Source organism: Epinephelus lanceolatus, chromosome 8, assembly GCF_041903045.1.
Source record: "Epinephelus lanceolatus isolate andai-2023 chromosome 8, ASM4190304v1, whole genome shotgun sequence".
Taxonomy (NCBI): Eukaryota; Metazoa; Chordata; class Actinopteri; order Perciformes; family Serranidae; genus Epinephelus; species Epinephelus lanceolatus.
In genome coordinates, this window is record NC_135741.1 from 19,194,714 (window position 1) to 19,207,093 (window position 12,380).

The following is a 12,380-nucleotide window of genomic DNA, read 5'->3' on the forward strand; positions in this document are numbered from 1 at the left end:
TATGACTCGCTCCCAGCTGTCTGCAACTGTTGCTCCGCACTGGTTAACCCTGACGAAGAGAAGAGAAGAGAAGAGAAGAGAAGAGAAGAGAAGAGAAGACCCAGGACCCAGGAGTGCTGGCAGCTGCCTAATGATCTCAAATAACCTCTGAGTTCTCCTAGCTACGCCTGCAACTGCTCCCCCTGATAGCAAGGGTGCACACATTACCCACAAACACACACACACACACACACAGGCGCACACACAGAACAGTCATTTGTTTTCCTCGACAAACACTCACACAGGAGCCTTTGTCTGTGTCTGCACAGTAGGGTTTAGACATACTGTAGTTTAGAGAAGGACAACACACACAAATACAAACACCACTCACCACTGACACAACAGCCATGGAAAGAAGACACAGTATCACTACTTCCTCAATCTCAACAGACAATAGATGGAGAAACTGATACACCTGGACACAGCGCAGGGTAAACACACTGACAGAGTGTAACCACCTCCTTAATGTGTAAGCCATCCTGGTTTACAGTGAGTGTAACCACCGTCCCGACTGCCATGTCTGCTTTAAAGTTTATCCATTTACTTCTCTACAACTTTCCCCTCTCACACACATTCTCTGTTCAGTGGCACGTCAGCACTTTTACTCACACACATGCACACACAAACACACCTCCTACTACTTCCTATTTTCCTACACGTTATTTTTCATCCTGTACTCTAATTTCCTCCTCTCTGTCTCTCCCCCTCTCACACACACGCACACACACAGCACAAACTGTCCCATTACATACGCACCTCTTTTTGAAGACGTCCCCATAATTCCCTCCCTGTCAGGCCTGCTTCCAGACAGTGAGTAAGAAGAAGAAGAGAGGTGGAGCAGCACCAGAACAGTCTTGCAACCCAGACACTGACTAACTGAAAGAAAACCAGACTCTCTCAGTTAGTCTGGCTCTCACTCTCTTTGTCTTTTCCTCCCTCCCTCTCTCCTCTCTCTCTCTCCCCCCCTCTCTTTGTATAACTGTGTATATGCTAATCTCTTACACAGATACACTTGTTGACAACACACACACAAACATGGTCAGACTAATTTGTTATCATATTGTGCTGGGATTTTTCTGAAAAACACTGCAAAATACAAAATGTTGTGCCATTTCACCTCCTCTAAGTCTATAGTAGTTAAATCATGAATGGTAAATGTTCTGTACTTATATAGCGCCTTTCTAGTCACCCGACCACTCAAAGCGCTTTTTACACTATGACACATTCACCCATTCACACACACATTCATACACAGGTGGCCGAGGCTGCCATACAAGGTGCCACCTGTTACTCAGTTTTTAACACACTCACACACCGATGGAACAGCCATCAGGAGCAATTTGGGGTTCAGTATTTGCTCAAGGATGTTATGCCATGCAGACTGGAGGAGCCAGGGATCGAACCGCTGCTCTTCCAATTAGTGGACGACCCGCTCTACCTCGGAGCCACAATGTGTGCCAATGACTTATACGTTGGTGCTAGACAAAATGGACAACGGCTTTCCTAGGTAGGAAGATGCTTTCATAAATATATTTCCTCAATTAAAGCTTGACTGAAATCACATTAAGTCATCGCCTTTGTAGTATAAAGTAATGTCAATGTGTTTTCAAATTATTGCTCAGGAAGATGACAGAGGAGAGATCCGTCTCCCAGGATGGGCAGACATCTTTCAAATATCTTGTGTAAAGAAAAGACCAACATAGCAAAATGACAGTGTAGTAAAGTTATAGCTAGACTGTAGCATGAATGAAGAATACCAGAAAGAATTGTGACAGTGTACTACTATTAGGGTACCAATGGGTGACCATACATCACAAAAAAATTCGAGACAGTCCCAAATTACAAGCAGGTGTCGTGAATGCCAAATCCTGTCCTGTTTGTCTCGAAAATTAAACTAAACCTTTTTGACTGGTTACACCCCAATAAAATATTAAATGGTGATCAGCGTGAAACATTATTTTAGTGTTGCACACAGGCAGTGCTATGTCAGAACTAAGTCTACGTGAATAATGGCCGTTTTTTTGTTTGTTTGTTTTTTGGTCGTTTTTTTTGTTTTTTTGCACAGTAGTGCTGCAAATTAGCAACTGCTAGCTACACATAGCAGCGACACATTGTGGCAACATATAGAATTGACATTGCTGAATTAAATCATTTATGGAGGAACATCACTGACATGGTGGACTCAAGCTGTACACACATTAGGGCTGTCAAAATTGCTCAAAAATGACGTTCGAATATTCCTTCTAAAAATAACTCATAGGTTCGAACCATTAATTTTTTTTTTTCGCTTTATGTCCACAAGAGGGCAAACTAATACAAGGAAGCATACTTGTATATGTATTAATACAAGGAAACATAACTACTTGTAGGTATTTTTATTTCAACATAAATGTCTTTGAAAACATTTATATACCTACGCATTAAAACACATAAAACAATAATCTATAACATTACATTATAAACGACCGCGGACCTCTCGGTCGCCCCCCCTCTCTGACCCGTCACGCCAGGGCCATACTGCCCGCGGAAGCGTTGCAAATAGCCTCGAAGCGCAGAGAAGCGAAGCCAGTTTCCTTTTGCCGCCCATGTTAACTGATTGTATCATCCACACCGTGGCTGGCTCGTGCCCTGCAGTGATCGTTTCGGCGTCTGGTCTATTTTCTGCGCGAGCCGCGAGCAAATGTGTCAAGCAGTGCGTTCAGTCCAGCGGCCCAGGCCAACGCCCACTTGAGGGCAGCTACGGTGGTGGGTTTTTTTTTCTCCACAATCAAATATCAATTTTCACATTCGAAGGTCCTTTTTTTTTTTCAAATTCGAATTTAAATTCAAATTTAGAATATTCGTTGACAGCCCTAACACACATGGTGTTGCAAAGTCATTGACTCAATAAAGTTGGTCAAAAAAAAAAAAAAAAATTAAAAACATAACTGCAGGCACCAGGAGGACTTTTTATTTTTTCTAATGACAGCTGACTTTATGTTCATGAACAAAAACAACACATTTTAGTGTTGAGTTTTGACTTACACGTTTTACTATTACTATTCATTGACACTAAGGGTGTTTCTCAAAGTCAAGGAAGGATGAATAAATGGCTGAATTTCAAGGATGCTACGTCCTCAAATCCCGCCTAAGGACTGTTCCAATGTCAAGGATCCTTCAAATTCTACAGAGGACAGAGTCTGTCCTTCAGATAATTTTAAAGAATGCATATGTGTATCCCCAGCAGGTATAAAGTACCCACAATTCTTTGAGCATGATTTACTGGAAGTGAAGGTGGTGCCTCTTCAACGAAACCTGCAGGATTTAGATAAATGTGTCATTTATTTGGATTAATATCTGCAGTTTTTATCTTACAAGCCTAAAGAAGTACTGACAGAAACCTCATGATTTCCGCTTTCCAAAGTGTCCACTGCCAAATGCTCTGGAATGCTGTGATTAAGACAAAACATTTTGAAATTAATCTTTATAGCAGTGATGGAGTGATAAGTGACACAAAAGTTTCATTTGGCCTATATGGTTTTTTTTTTAAGTGTAATCCAGTAATTATACAACAACTTAAGAGAGTGCCAGAATTCACAGTACCCAGAAACCCCCTCAGTCTGCTAAAGGTTAATGACGCACATCTGAGGGCACTTGTTAGCCTGTTCTGATATGTGTTCACCGAATGCAAGGAAGGACTCTTGCTTTGCCTCTGTACTTTAAGAAACACCATATATGTAATGTACTGGAGGCTATATGCCACTTGGTCATGTGACCACACCGACCTCCACAACCCCCGTCCTGAAATTATCCCTTTCTCATAAGATCACCCTTGGTACCAAAGTTGTGAGTTCAAACATTCTACATGTGGTAGCTTTGATAGATCTATTTGTTCAGTGCACAGTGTATAATTATACTTGATATCAGGGTTTGTGCAACTCTGTGACTCTGTGATAAACAGACTTGAGCCGGAGATCTTCTTACTAAATAAGTGATAATTAGTGCCCAGTCTGAGAAGAATGAGTGTCCTAAGCAAAAACTATTGTTCACTGCTCTGAGCGGTCTGAACGTCTGGAGAGGGAATCACTTTGTGTGGAGTCCAGGAATCACCACACAGACCTGTGGTAGGCTCAGTTTACTAGCACCACTAAACCACACTTACAGCAGCCAAATCAAAGAAAAGAGCCCGGGCTTGAGATTCCTGCTACATAATCCTGTGACTCACAGTACCTCAACAGCCTCTTCAGACCTGCATTGATTTTACAGCCTTCCACATCAGCTGCATGCTTCATATTATTGGAAACCTAATCTATCGCCTGATGCCCGTTTGGCCCACGGCCAATAGCATGTTTAGTTACATCCAATCACAACAGCTTCGGATGACTAGCCACATATGCGGCCAGTGAATTCCTCCGGGGGAAGATGCCGACAGGTGAGCTGACAGCGAAGCACATAAAACATTTTTAAATGTAAGACTGACTGAAGAGAAGATTTGAAAAACATACACAAATCACGGTGGAATTTGTCATTTATGCTCTGAGACACATCACAGTACACACATATACCAGCACCCATGGAAAAAGGCGTGTGTTTATGCAACTGCACACGCAGTATATAAGAGCCAGACAGACAATGCCTGCTCCAGACTGTTTGCTGTGCCCTCCTTATGGACAGTGACTCACCGACTCAATCTCTCTCCTCTCCCATTTCCCTGTACTCCTTCTCATCTGCCATCCTCAAGCCTGCCAAATATAGGTGTGACAAAGATGACAAAGGACTCTCCTCAAAACAAGATGCAGCATCAGGCTGAGAAAAGCACCAGAATTCAATTTCATCCCAAAACAAACATTCTCCAATCTATAGCTCTTTATCGATCTTATCTTTTGGTATTTCACCAATTTGGGAGACTCAAAGCATCAGCAGGTGAGAGCTACAAAATATGTGAAATATGAAGTGGGTGAGGATGGGGAGTGGGGACAGTGGGTGAGAGTATGAACAGCAATTTGCAGAGATGGGATGGAAGGTGGTGTGGAAGGTGAGGCCAGCGGCCCGGGGATTCACTGCTTCTGCTAGTGATACTGCCAAACAAGTGAGCCAGGAGAAAGATGAGGAGTTTGGGGAAGGATGAGAAAGAGAGGAGTGACAGTTATGCGTGGAGAATGGGACAACAAACGAGCGAGAGAAAGTGTGAGAAAGCAATAGCCGGAGAGGGAGAGCGAGAGATTGCTGCTGAGGAAAATATGCAGGGTCAGCAGATGGCGTCTGTGGGCCTGAAATGAAGGTCCTGCAGTCAGAGTAGTGGACTGTCATTTGAGAACACCCATGGCTGTGCACATACACACATGCAGACATGTAAACACAAACAAAAAGAGCACAAGTTAGCACATTTAAAGAGACAGTTCATCCAAAAACCAAAATACATATTTTCCCTCTTACCTTTAGTGCTATTTATCAATATAGACTGTTTTGGTGTGAGATGCCAAGTGTTGGAAGAATCTCTCTCCAGAAATCACGACTCCTTTACTCAAGATAAATGTTAATTGTAACTTAATGTAAAGTACATCACGCCAGGTCAGGTGCGGATGTTTCCAGTCGCCACTTTGTCAGTGGTGTGTGGCTGCAAGTCTCTCATCAGGATGAGGAAATCAACTCACCAGTCTGTAAACTTTCCTTCTGCCAACTTCTAGTTAGCTAACAGCTAGCTAGGCAGTTTGATGTTTTCAAATATAGACATTTGTAAACATCGAGGAAAAGATGGAGAAGAATGGGCACCAGTTGAATGAGCATCCTGCTAACCATTGTACAGGCCTTGGAAATAAACTGGACAACCTCCGTACCGCATCAGTTTCTATCAGGATATGAGGAACTGTATTATCCTTTGATTCAACAAAACTTGACTTAATCCTAGACAGCACTGTTCAGCCTGGTGACCTTTTTTCTACGTGGCAATCCAAGAGAAGACTCCGGCAAGAGAAGAGGAGGCATGTGCCTTATAGTGAATAAAAAAAAATTCCACAGCCAGAAACCATGGATTACCACAACTATGCGGACATATGGACAATTATGAAGCAGCAGCAGCAAATGATGTAAAAAGACGCAAAACAAAAGAGGACAAATTACAGTGCACAAGCCAAAGGAGCTAATGGGATCACATTTCACCGCAGTTGTATGTTGTATAATTTCCATGTGACCAATAAATTGTTGCTCGATTGCCTGATTAAGGCAACTACTGCTTTCATTGTTGAATAATCTGTATTTCTCGATTAATAGATTAGTTGTTTGTCAATGTCAGTGTTTCCCAAAGCCCAAGAGGACGCCCTCAAATACTCAAACCGATGGATTAATGGTCAAATTAGTTGCACATTAATTTAAAACTTTTTGGGGGGTGTTTTTGCCTTTAATTGATAGGACAGCTAAACATGAAGGGGGAGAGAGGGAATGACATGCAGGAAAGGGCCACAGGGTGGAGTCGAACCCGGGCTGCTGCGGCAACAGCCTTGTACATGGGGCGCCTGCTCTATCCACTAAGCCACCGACGCCCCAGATTAATTTAAAACTTGACAACCAGGGGGCGTCAGTAGCATAGTGGATAATGCCGGCACCCCATGTACAGAGGCAATACCTCGCTGCAGCGGTCGCAGGTTTGACTCCGGCTTGCAACCATTTCTGCATGTCACTCTCTCTCTCAACCCCCTTCACTCTGTCCCGTACAATAAAGGCAAAAAATCCCCCAAAATAATCTTAACAAAAAAAAAAAAAAAAAAACAACAAAAAAAACCCAAAACTTGACAATCAATCAATTAAAGGCGCTGTATGTAAGAATGTGGCCAAACGGTTACTGCACTCAAATTCAAAATACTGCCGCAAGTCTTGTCCGCCCCCCCCCTCCCCTACAGATTCGAGGTTGCTGGACAGCGGCACGCTGGAGACTGATTTGTTTGCCCACGGACAGGTGCCGTGGCAGGGCCGCGTCCTTGATCTTTGGTCTTCCAGCGGACCGTTCAAGCAAGTCTGGCTTCTCTGCTGCTAACGCTGCTGCCGGGATACAGCTGAGGAGACTGCTTATGTTATGTACTGGGACACTGCTAATGCTGCTTGCCGTGCTGCTGTAGCTCAGTCGTAACTTTAACTGATGCTGAGACTCTACTGACTGCGTGACTGGTAGACGGCGGTGGGTGGCGCAACAGGCCAAAACACAAATTCAAAACATAAACATGATTTGCAGACTGTAAAATATTTTTTTAAATGCGAATATTCTGGCTGTACTATTGTTGTCGGTGAGATCAGTATGTTATATGAACATTATTCCTTAGTCTCTGTGACATATTAGGAGGATTTTATGACTATTTGCTTTAGATTTCTTACATATAGCTCCTTTAATCATTGCAGTTCTAGTTGTAAACAGTTCAATGAAGGAACTATTTTCTTTCTGCCAAACTACAACCACCAGCCGTATCACCGCGCAGAAGTTAGCATGCATCTACTTCTAGCTCACGTAGCACCAATGAGCTAGCTAACAGCTCAGCCGAGGAAGACACCATTTACATTTACACCTCATGCTGTCACAAGTATGAACCTTTCGTCCATGAGTAGATGCATGCTTCCTACTGGGCGGTGATACAATTGGTGGATGTAGTTCGGTCGAAGGAAAATAGTTCCTACATGAAACTGCTCACAATAACTGTGGGTTATCTTGAATAACCGGATGATTTCTGGAAAAGGACACTGTTTTTGAGTTTTCTGAATGTATTTTTTGCGCTTTGAGCTTCACAAGCCGAGTGCCATCTTCTTTCATTATATTCCAACACTCTGCAACTCATATCAAAACAATGTAGATTGATAAAAAGCGCTACAGATAAGAGGAAAAATATATATTTCGATTTTGGGGTGAACTGTCCCTGTAACATTCACACATAGCCACAAGCATATAAAACTATGCAGAGCTTGCACATACTGATAGAGGCTACTCCTCCCAACTCTGGAGCACCCACCTCCCCTTACACACAGCGTGCCCAATGGAAAAATTGTGTCCTGGGATCAGGTTGGGTACTGCACCACTCTCCATCAAAGACGGAGGATGGTCTCACACACACACACACACACACACACACACGCACACACACACACACACACACACATAGACACACACACACACACACACACTCCTAGACTCCACTCATTTATGCTTGCATTAATGTTTGCAGAAAGGAGCCTAATTTCAGGGCTTGCCTAAAGCATTTGGCAGAGCAGCATTAGTTCTGTCCAAATACTTTCACTGTAGGTTGTTTAACAGCTTAGACCGCTGGTGGAGAAAAAAAATGACAAAACTAGCGCTCTAATAAGATGCTAATGTGAAAAAAATGTGCGAGCAAGGAAGAAAAGAGAAAGACAAAGAGCGAGCAAGTCACCCTCAAGGACCACATCCTTTCCTGCAAGTTGTCTGGTGTGGCAAGGTGACAGCTCAACCGCACCACTCTAGGAAAGCACACAAACCCGATTTGCAGTCTTTGTTTCCGTGCATAAAATCATAGAGGGATTTCAGTAAAACCACTTGTACAGAAATACTCCAGCCAGACAGGATTTCTTCATTGTTACATCATGCAAAGTTTCCGACAAGGACATTTATCGATCAGCATGAGAAGCGATAACACAACAAGGTTGAACAGTCCAAACTTTCCATGGACACGGAATGAAAAATGAAACTCGACCAGTGGGAGGAGGGCAGATAATGCCGTACCTGGTTATCTGAAGAGCACACGGTGTACACAATGGACATAGACTGAGCGCTGAAAAACCTCCACAGGGAGCCTTAGATATTGATGCCTTTGTTTCCCCAAACCGAGACTCAAAGTCCCCCTGGGATAGGCAAGTTAGCGCCAGGCTCATTATGATTAGCAGTGTAGCATTTCTCCTCATCATTAGCTACAGAACGCTCGAGCCAGACACAGATGAGTAATAAGCAAAGGAGGCCAGATTGGAGAGGATGGCTCTGTTGTTTGAAAAACATGTAGACAGAGCTGGTGTTTTGCTGAAGGAGCTACAGAAAGTCCAATCAAAGTCAATGAATATCTTGTTTGCTTTAGCCTCAGCTACATCTGAGTGAATCATTACACTCTGCAGTTATGGTGTGCCTACTAATGCCACTATAATCAAGTGCCTTTTGAGATGAAAATGTGAAATTCCTTGTGCATTTCTTATGCTTCGCTTTGTGTCTGAATCAATTTCTACTGTTACACTGGGTTCTTGCATGTGTTCCAGTGGCCTTGTGTTTCCCTTTAAGGTTGCTGGATGTTCTTAGAGAATCTTCAAACCTCATAATCACATAAAACTCAGTCCACTGGCAATCTTACCAACTAAGCCTCTCCAAAGGCTAGGGAAACCCCTGGTAATGTTCCAGATAAGAGCAACTTTCCAGCCAAACAAGACGATTCTTCAACTACAACATTGTGGAATGTAGATTTTTATCTTGTGCAATCAAATTGTGCTGGAAGCTGTCCTTAGCACAGACTTGCACTATCAAAAACACTGATATAATTACTGTGCCGGTATTTTTTGAGAAGCTCCACTTTAATGAGAGTCAAAGCAGATCAACCATGGAAAAAGAAAACGAAACAGACATGCAGAAACGGTAGTCTTAAGTTACCAAAAAAAGTCCCGTAAAGACCAGGACCATTACCTGAAAAAACATTATCTGAACACACACACACACACACACACAATCATTGGCGGCACTCATTAGTGAACCTCAGTCAAGTGTGCGTCTCTCAACTCTAGCCTTCAGTCTCAAAACGATCAGCGCGGAGACTACTACCAACTTCGCACTGATTGATTTATAAACACATCTTGTTTATTGAGTAATAAAGTGCAAAAAAATCTATAAAACATAACACTCTGAGAGGCTGCAGAGAAAAGCCTGTCATTCAAATGCACTGTGTTCAGCCACAATAAATTCTTTAAGAGCAAAACAACACATCAGCTGGCAACCTGTATAAAATAAAGAGTAGGAAACTGTGCTGGGAGCCTGTGATATACTGCAAACTATCAATAGATTGAGCAGATTAAGACGCAGAATTAAAACTATTTAGTAAACTGCTTCAGAAAAACTGTCCGATGCTTTCCTGCCCTCTTGAGTTCGGTCTAGCACAATAAGCTTTGTATTACTGTCCACAGCAAACAAGCACACACACACATGCACGCACCCACACAGGCATGCAAATCCAGCCTACAGGGCTGAATATTAACATGGAAAGAAAACAAATTGAAGCACCTAGTCTAGTGCTGGTGCTGTGTGTGTCTGGGAATGAGGGGCTATTTTGTAGCAACCAAAACAACTGGGTCATATTAGAACAGCCCCAGTTTTCCAAGTCTGCCTGACTCTATTAACAAAGTCATGATGATCTGCTGGTTATTGGATTGAAACATAATTCCCCCAGCCCGGCTCTCTCCTTCCAAAATCTTCCATCTCCATCCAGATGGCTTAGGGTTTCACTAATGTCAGTGCTTGGCAATACTTGTTTGTTTGGTTTTCTCACTGTAAGGCAGTCGGAGGAAAAATGCTGTAGTTTCCAGGCCCTTCTGTGGTGAGAGGGGTAAAATTACATTGAGGCTGGGGAACCATTGATTCTTGGTAAAATATAACCCATTCAAAAAAGCAACTGAGCCGGTTATATGTGTGGTATGTTGATCAAATCCTCGAGAAATGACACTGAAGCTATTAACAGCCACACTAGTGCTTTTATATGCTACAAAACAAAAGTCCAGCCATTTGAAAGCCAATGGCTTTCAGACACATTTGGATGAACACAATCTCAACCATCACATATGTGTTAGTATGGCATGTCCTGAAGCAAACCTGGGTGACACAAACAAAAGCTTCCCCATATTTAAAACAATCTGTGAAGAAGCGCTGCGTAGATCTAAAATCACACACTGTTTTCATTTAACGAAGTGCGGCAGCTCGTCACTCACTGTGTTTGTTGTTGTTTTCAGGGCCTGGCGTGGTTCTGACAGGCTCCTGGGGATGTCCATGCTTGGGGGTCCGGCCCCTTGGCAGCCCTGATGAGGACAGCTTCCCAAGCCTGGGGCCACTTGGGCTCTCCATGCCTGCAATGTGAGTTGAGGGGATACAAAAACACACAGGAGAGATTGGTAGCTAGAGGCCATGTTGGGATGCTTTCTGACGCTCATTAATCCTGTTCCACTGCTTGTCCAAACATTATTAGCAACGTCCACTGCCATGATGCCGTCCCCTTGTTCTACAGTGCACTCTCTCCATGTCGGCCATCATCGGTGCTACTGGACTGAAGGTTATCTGAGTGGAGGCACACACATCATCTGCAGTGGTAATGAGGGTGCGACCTTCCATGTTTCATTTCAAAATCAATACTCTCACTTACACACTAACTCCATGTTCTGCCCATTAGACAAAAGGTGAGTCAAGGGGAGGGAAGGAGGGGTGCAAAGCTGCTTTTATGGCTTCTTTCTTTATTATGAAAACAAGCGATGGATCTCTTGATTGGGTCACGTGGTCAGCAGCAAAGTTATTTTGCCCTAAAGATCCAGTGTGTAGGATTTAGGGGGATATATTGGCAAAAATAGAATATCATAAGTATGTTTTCTTCAGTGTATATTCACCTGGAAACCTTAGAATGAGTCTTTTATATCTACATAGGGAGGCAGGTCTTGTCTATGGAGATCGCCATGTTGCACAGCCATGTTTCCACAGTAGCCAAGAACAGATAAACCAAACACTGGCTCTAGATAGGCCTGTTTTAGTGTTTGTGAAACTGCTTTATTCTGTATTTTTACCTGTTAAAGTCACTGGGTCTATTTGTTTTGGAGAGGAGGAGACCTCTGTGAATAATTTGGCTTCCACTAAAAACCTCCTCAACGACTGGATCTTAAGTTATCAGAGAATAACGCAAGCACACACTAGGAGGGGCTAAGCTAGCAAACAGTGTAGGAGAAACACTGATTTGTTACATGTCAGTGATTTTACTAGTTTGAATCATTTGATCCATCTGTTCTGCAGAAGAAGAGACCTCTGCGAATAATTTAACTCCCAGTAAAAACCTCCTGAACAATGAACGCCGAAGACATCCTAAACGTGAGAAGCTTCAGCTGGTTGCAGTCTGCCGTCCTCACCATTAGATGCCACTAAATCCCCCCCAATCCTACACACTGTTCCTTTAAGTGAGAGCTAATCCTCATTTGTTGACTGCTAGACAGATTACACAGCAGCCTTCCCCAATCCATCACAAACATCATGTCACCATCATCCATAGTAAGCCTATATGTCAGTTTGGGGCTCCATGTGCCGAACCCTCATTCCCTACCAGCATGGGACAGTCTAATGGATGAAG

The 12,380-nt window shown here is 43.1% G+C and overlaps 1 protein-coding gene across 6 annotated transcripts in view; it reads right to left on the bottom strand.

Annotated features, from left to right (window-relative positions):
• Nucleotides 1-12,380, bottom strand: part of znf512b (zinc finger protein 512B) — a 33,851-nt gene that overhangs the window by 20,412 nt on the left and 1,059 nt on the right. For 4 of the 6 annotated variants that reach the window (XM_033629033.2, XM_078169957.1, XM_033629038.2 and 1 more), the window contains exon 2: nucleotides 10,987-11,121. In XM_033629033.2, coding sequence (XP_033484924.2) covers nucleotides 10,987-11,119 — 133 coding nt within the window. In that variant the 5' untranslated portion in view covers nucleotides 11,120-11,121. Of the gene's footprint in view, nucleotides 1-795; nucleotides 941-10,986; nucleotides 11,122-12,380 lie in introns of those variants that run through there. The other 2 variants (XM_033629039.2, XM_033629037.2) reach the window with 2 other exon arrangements.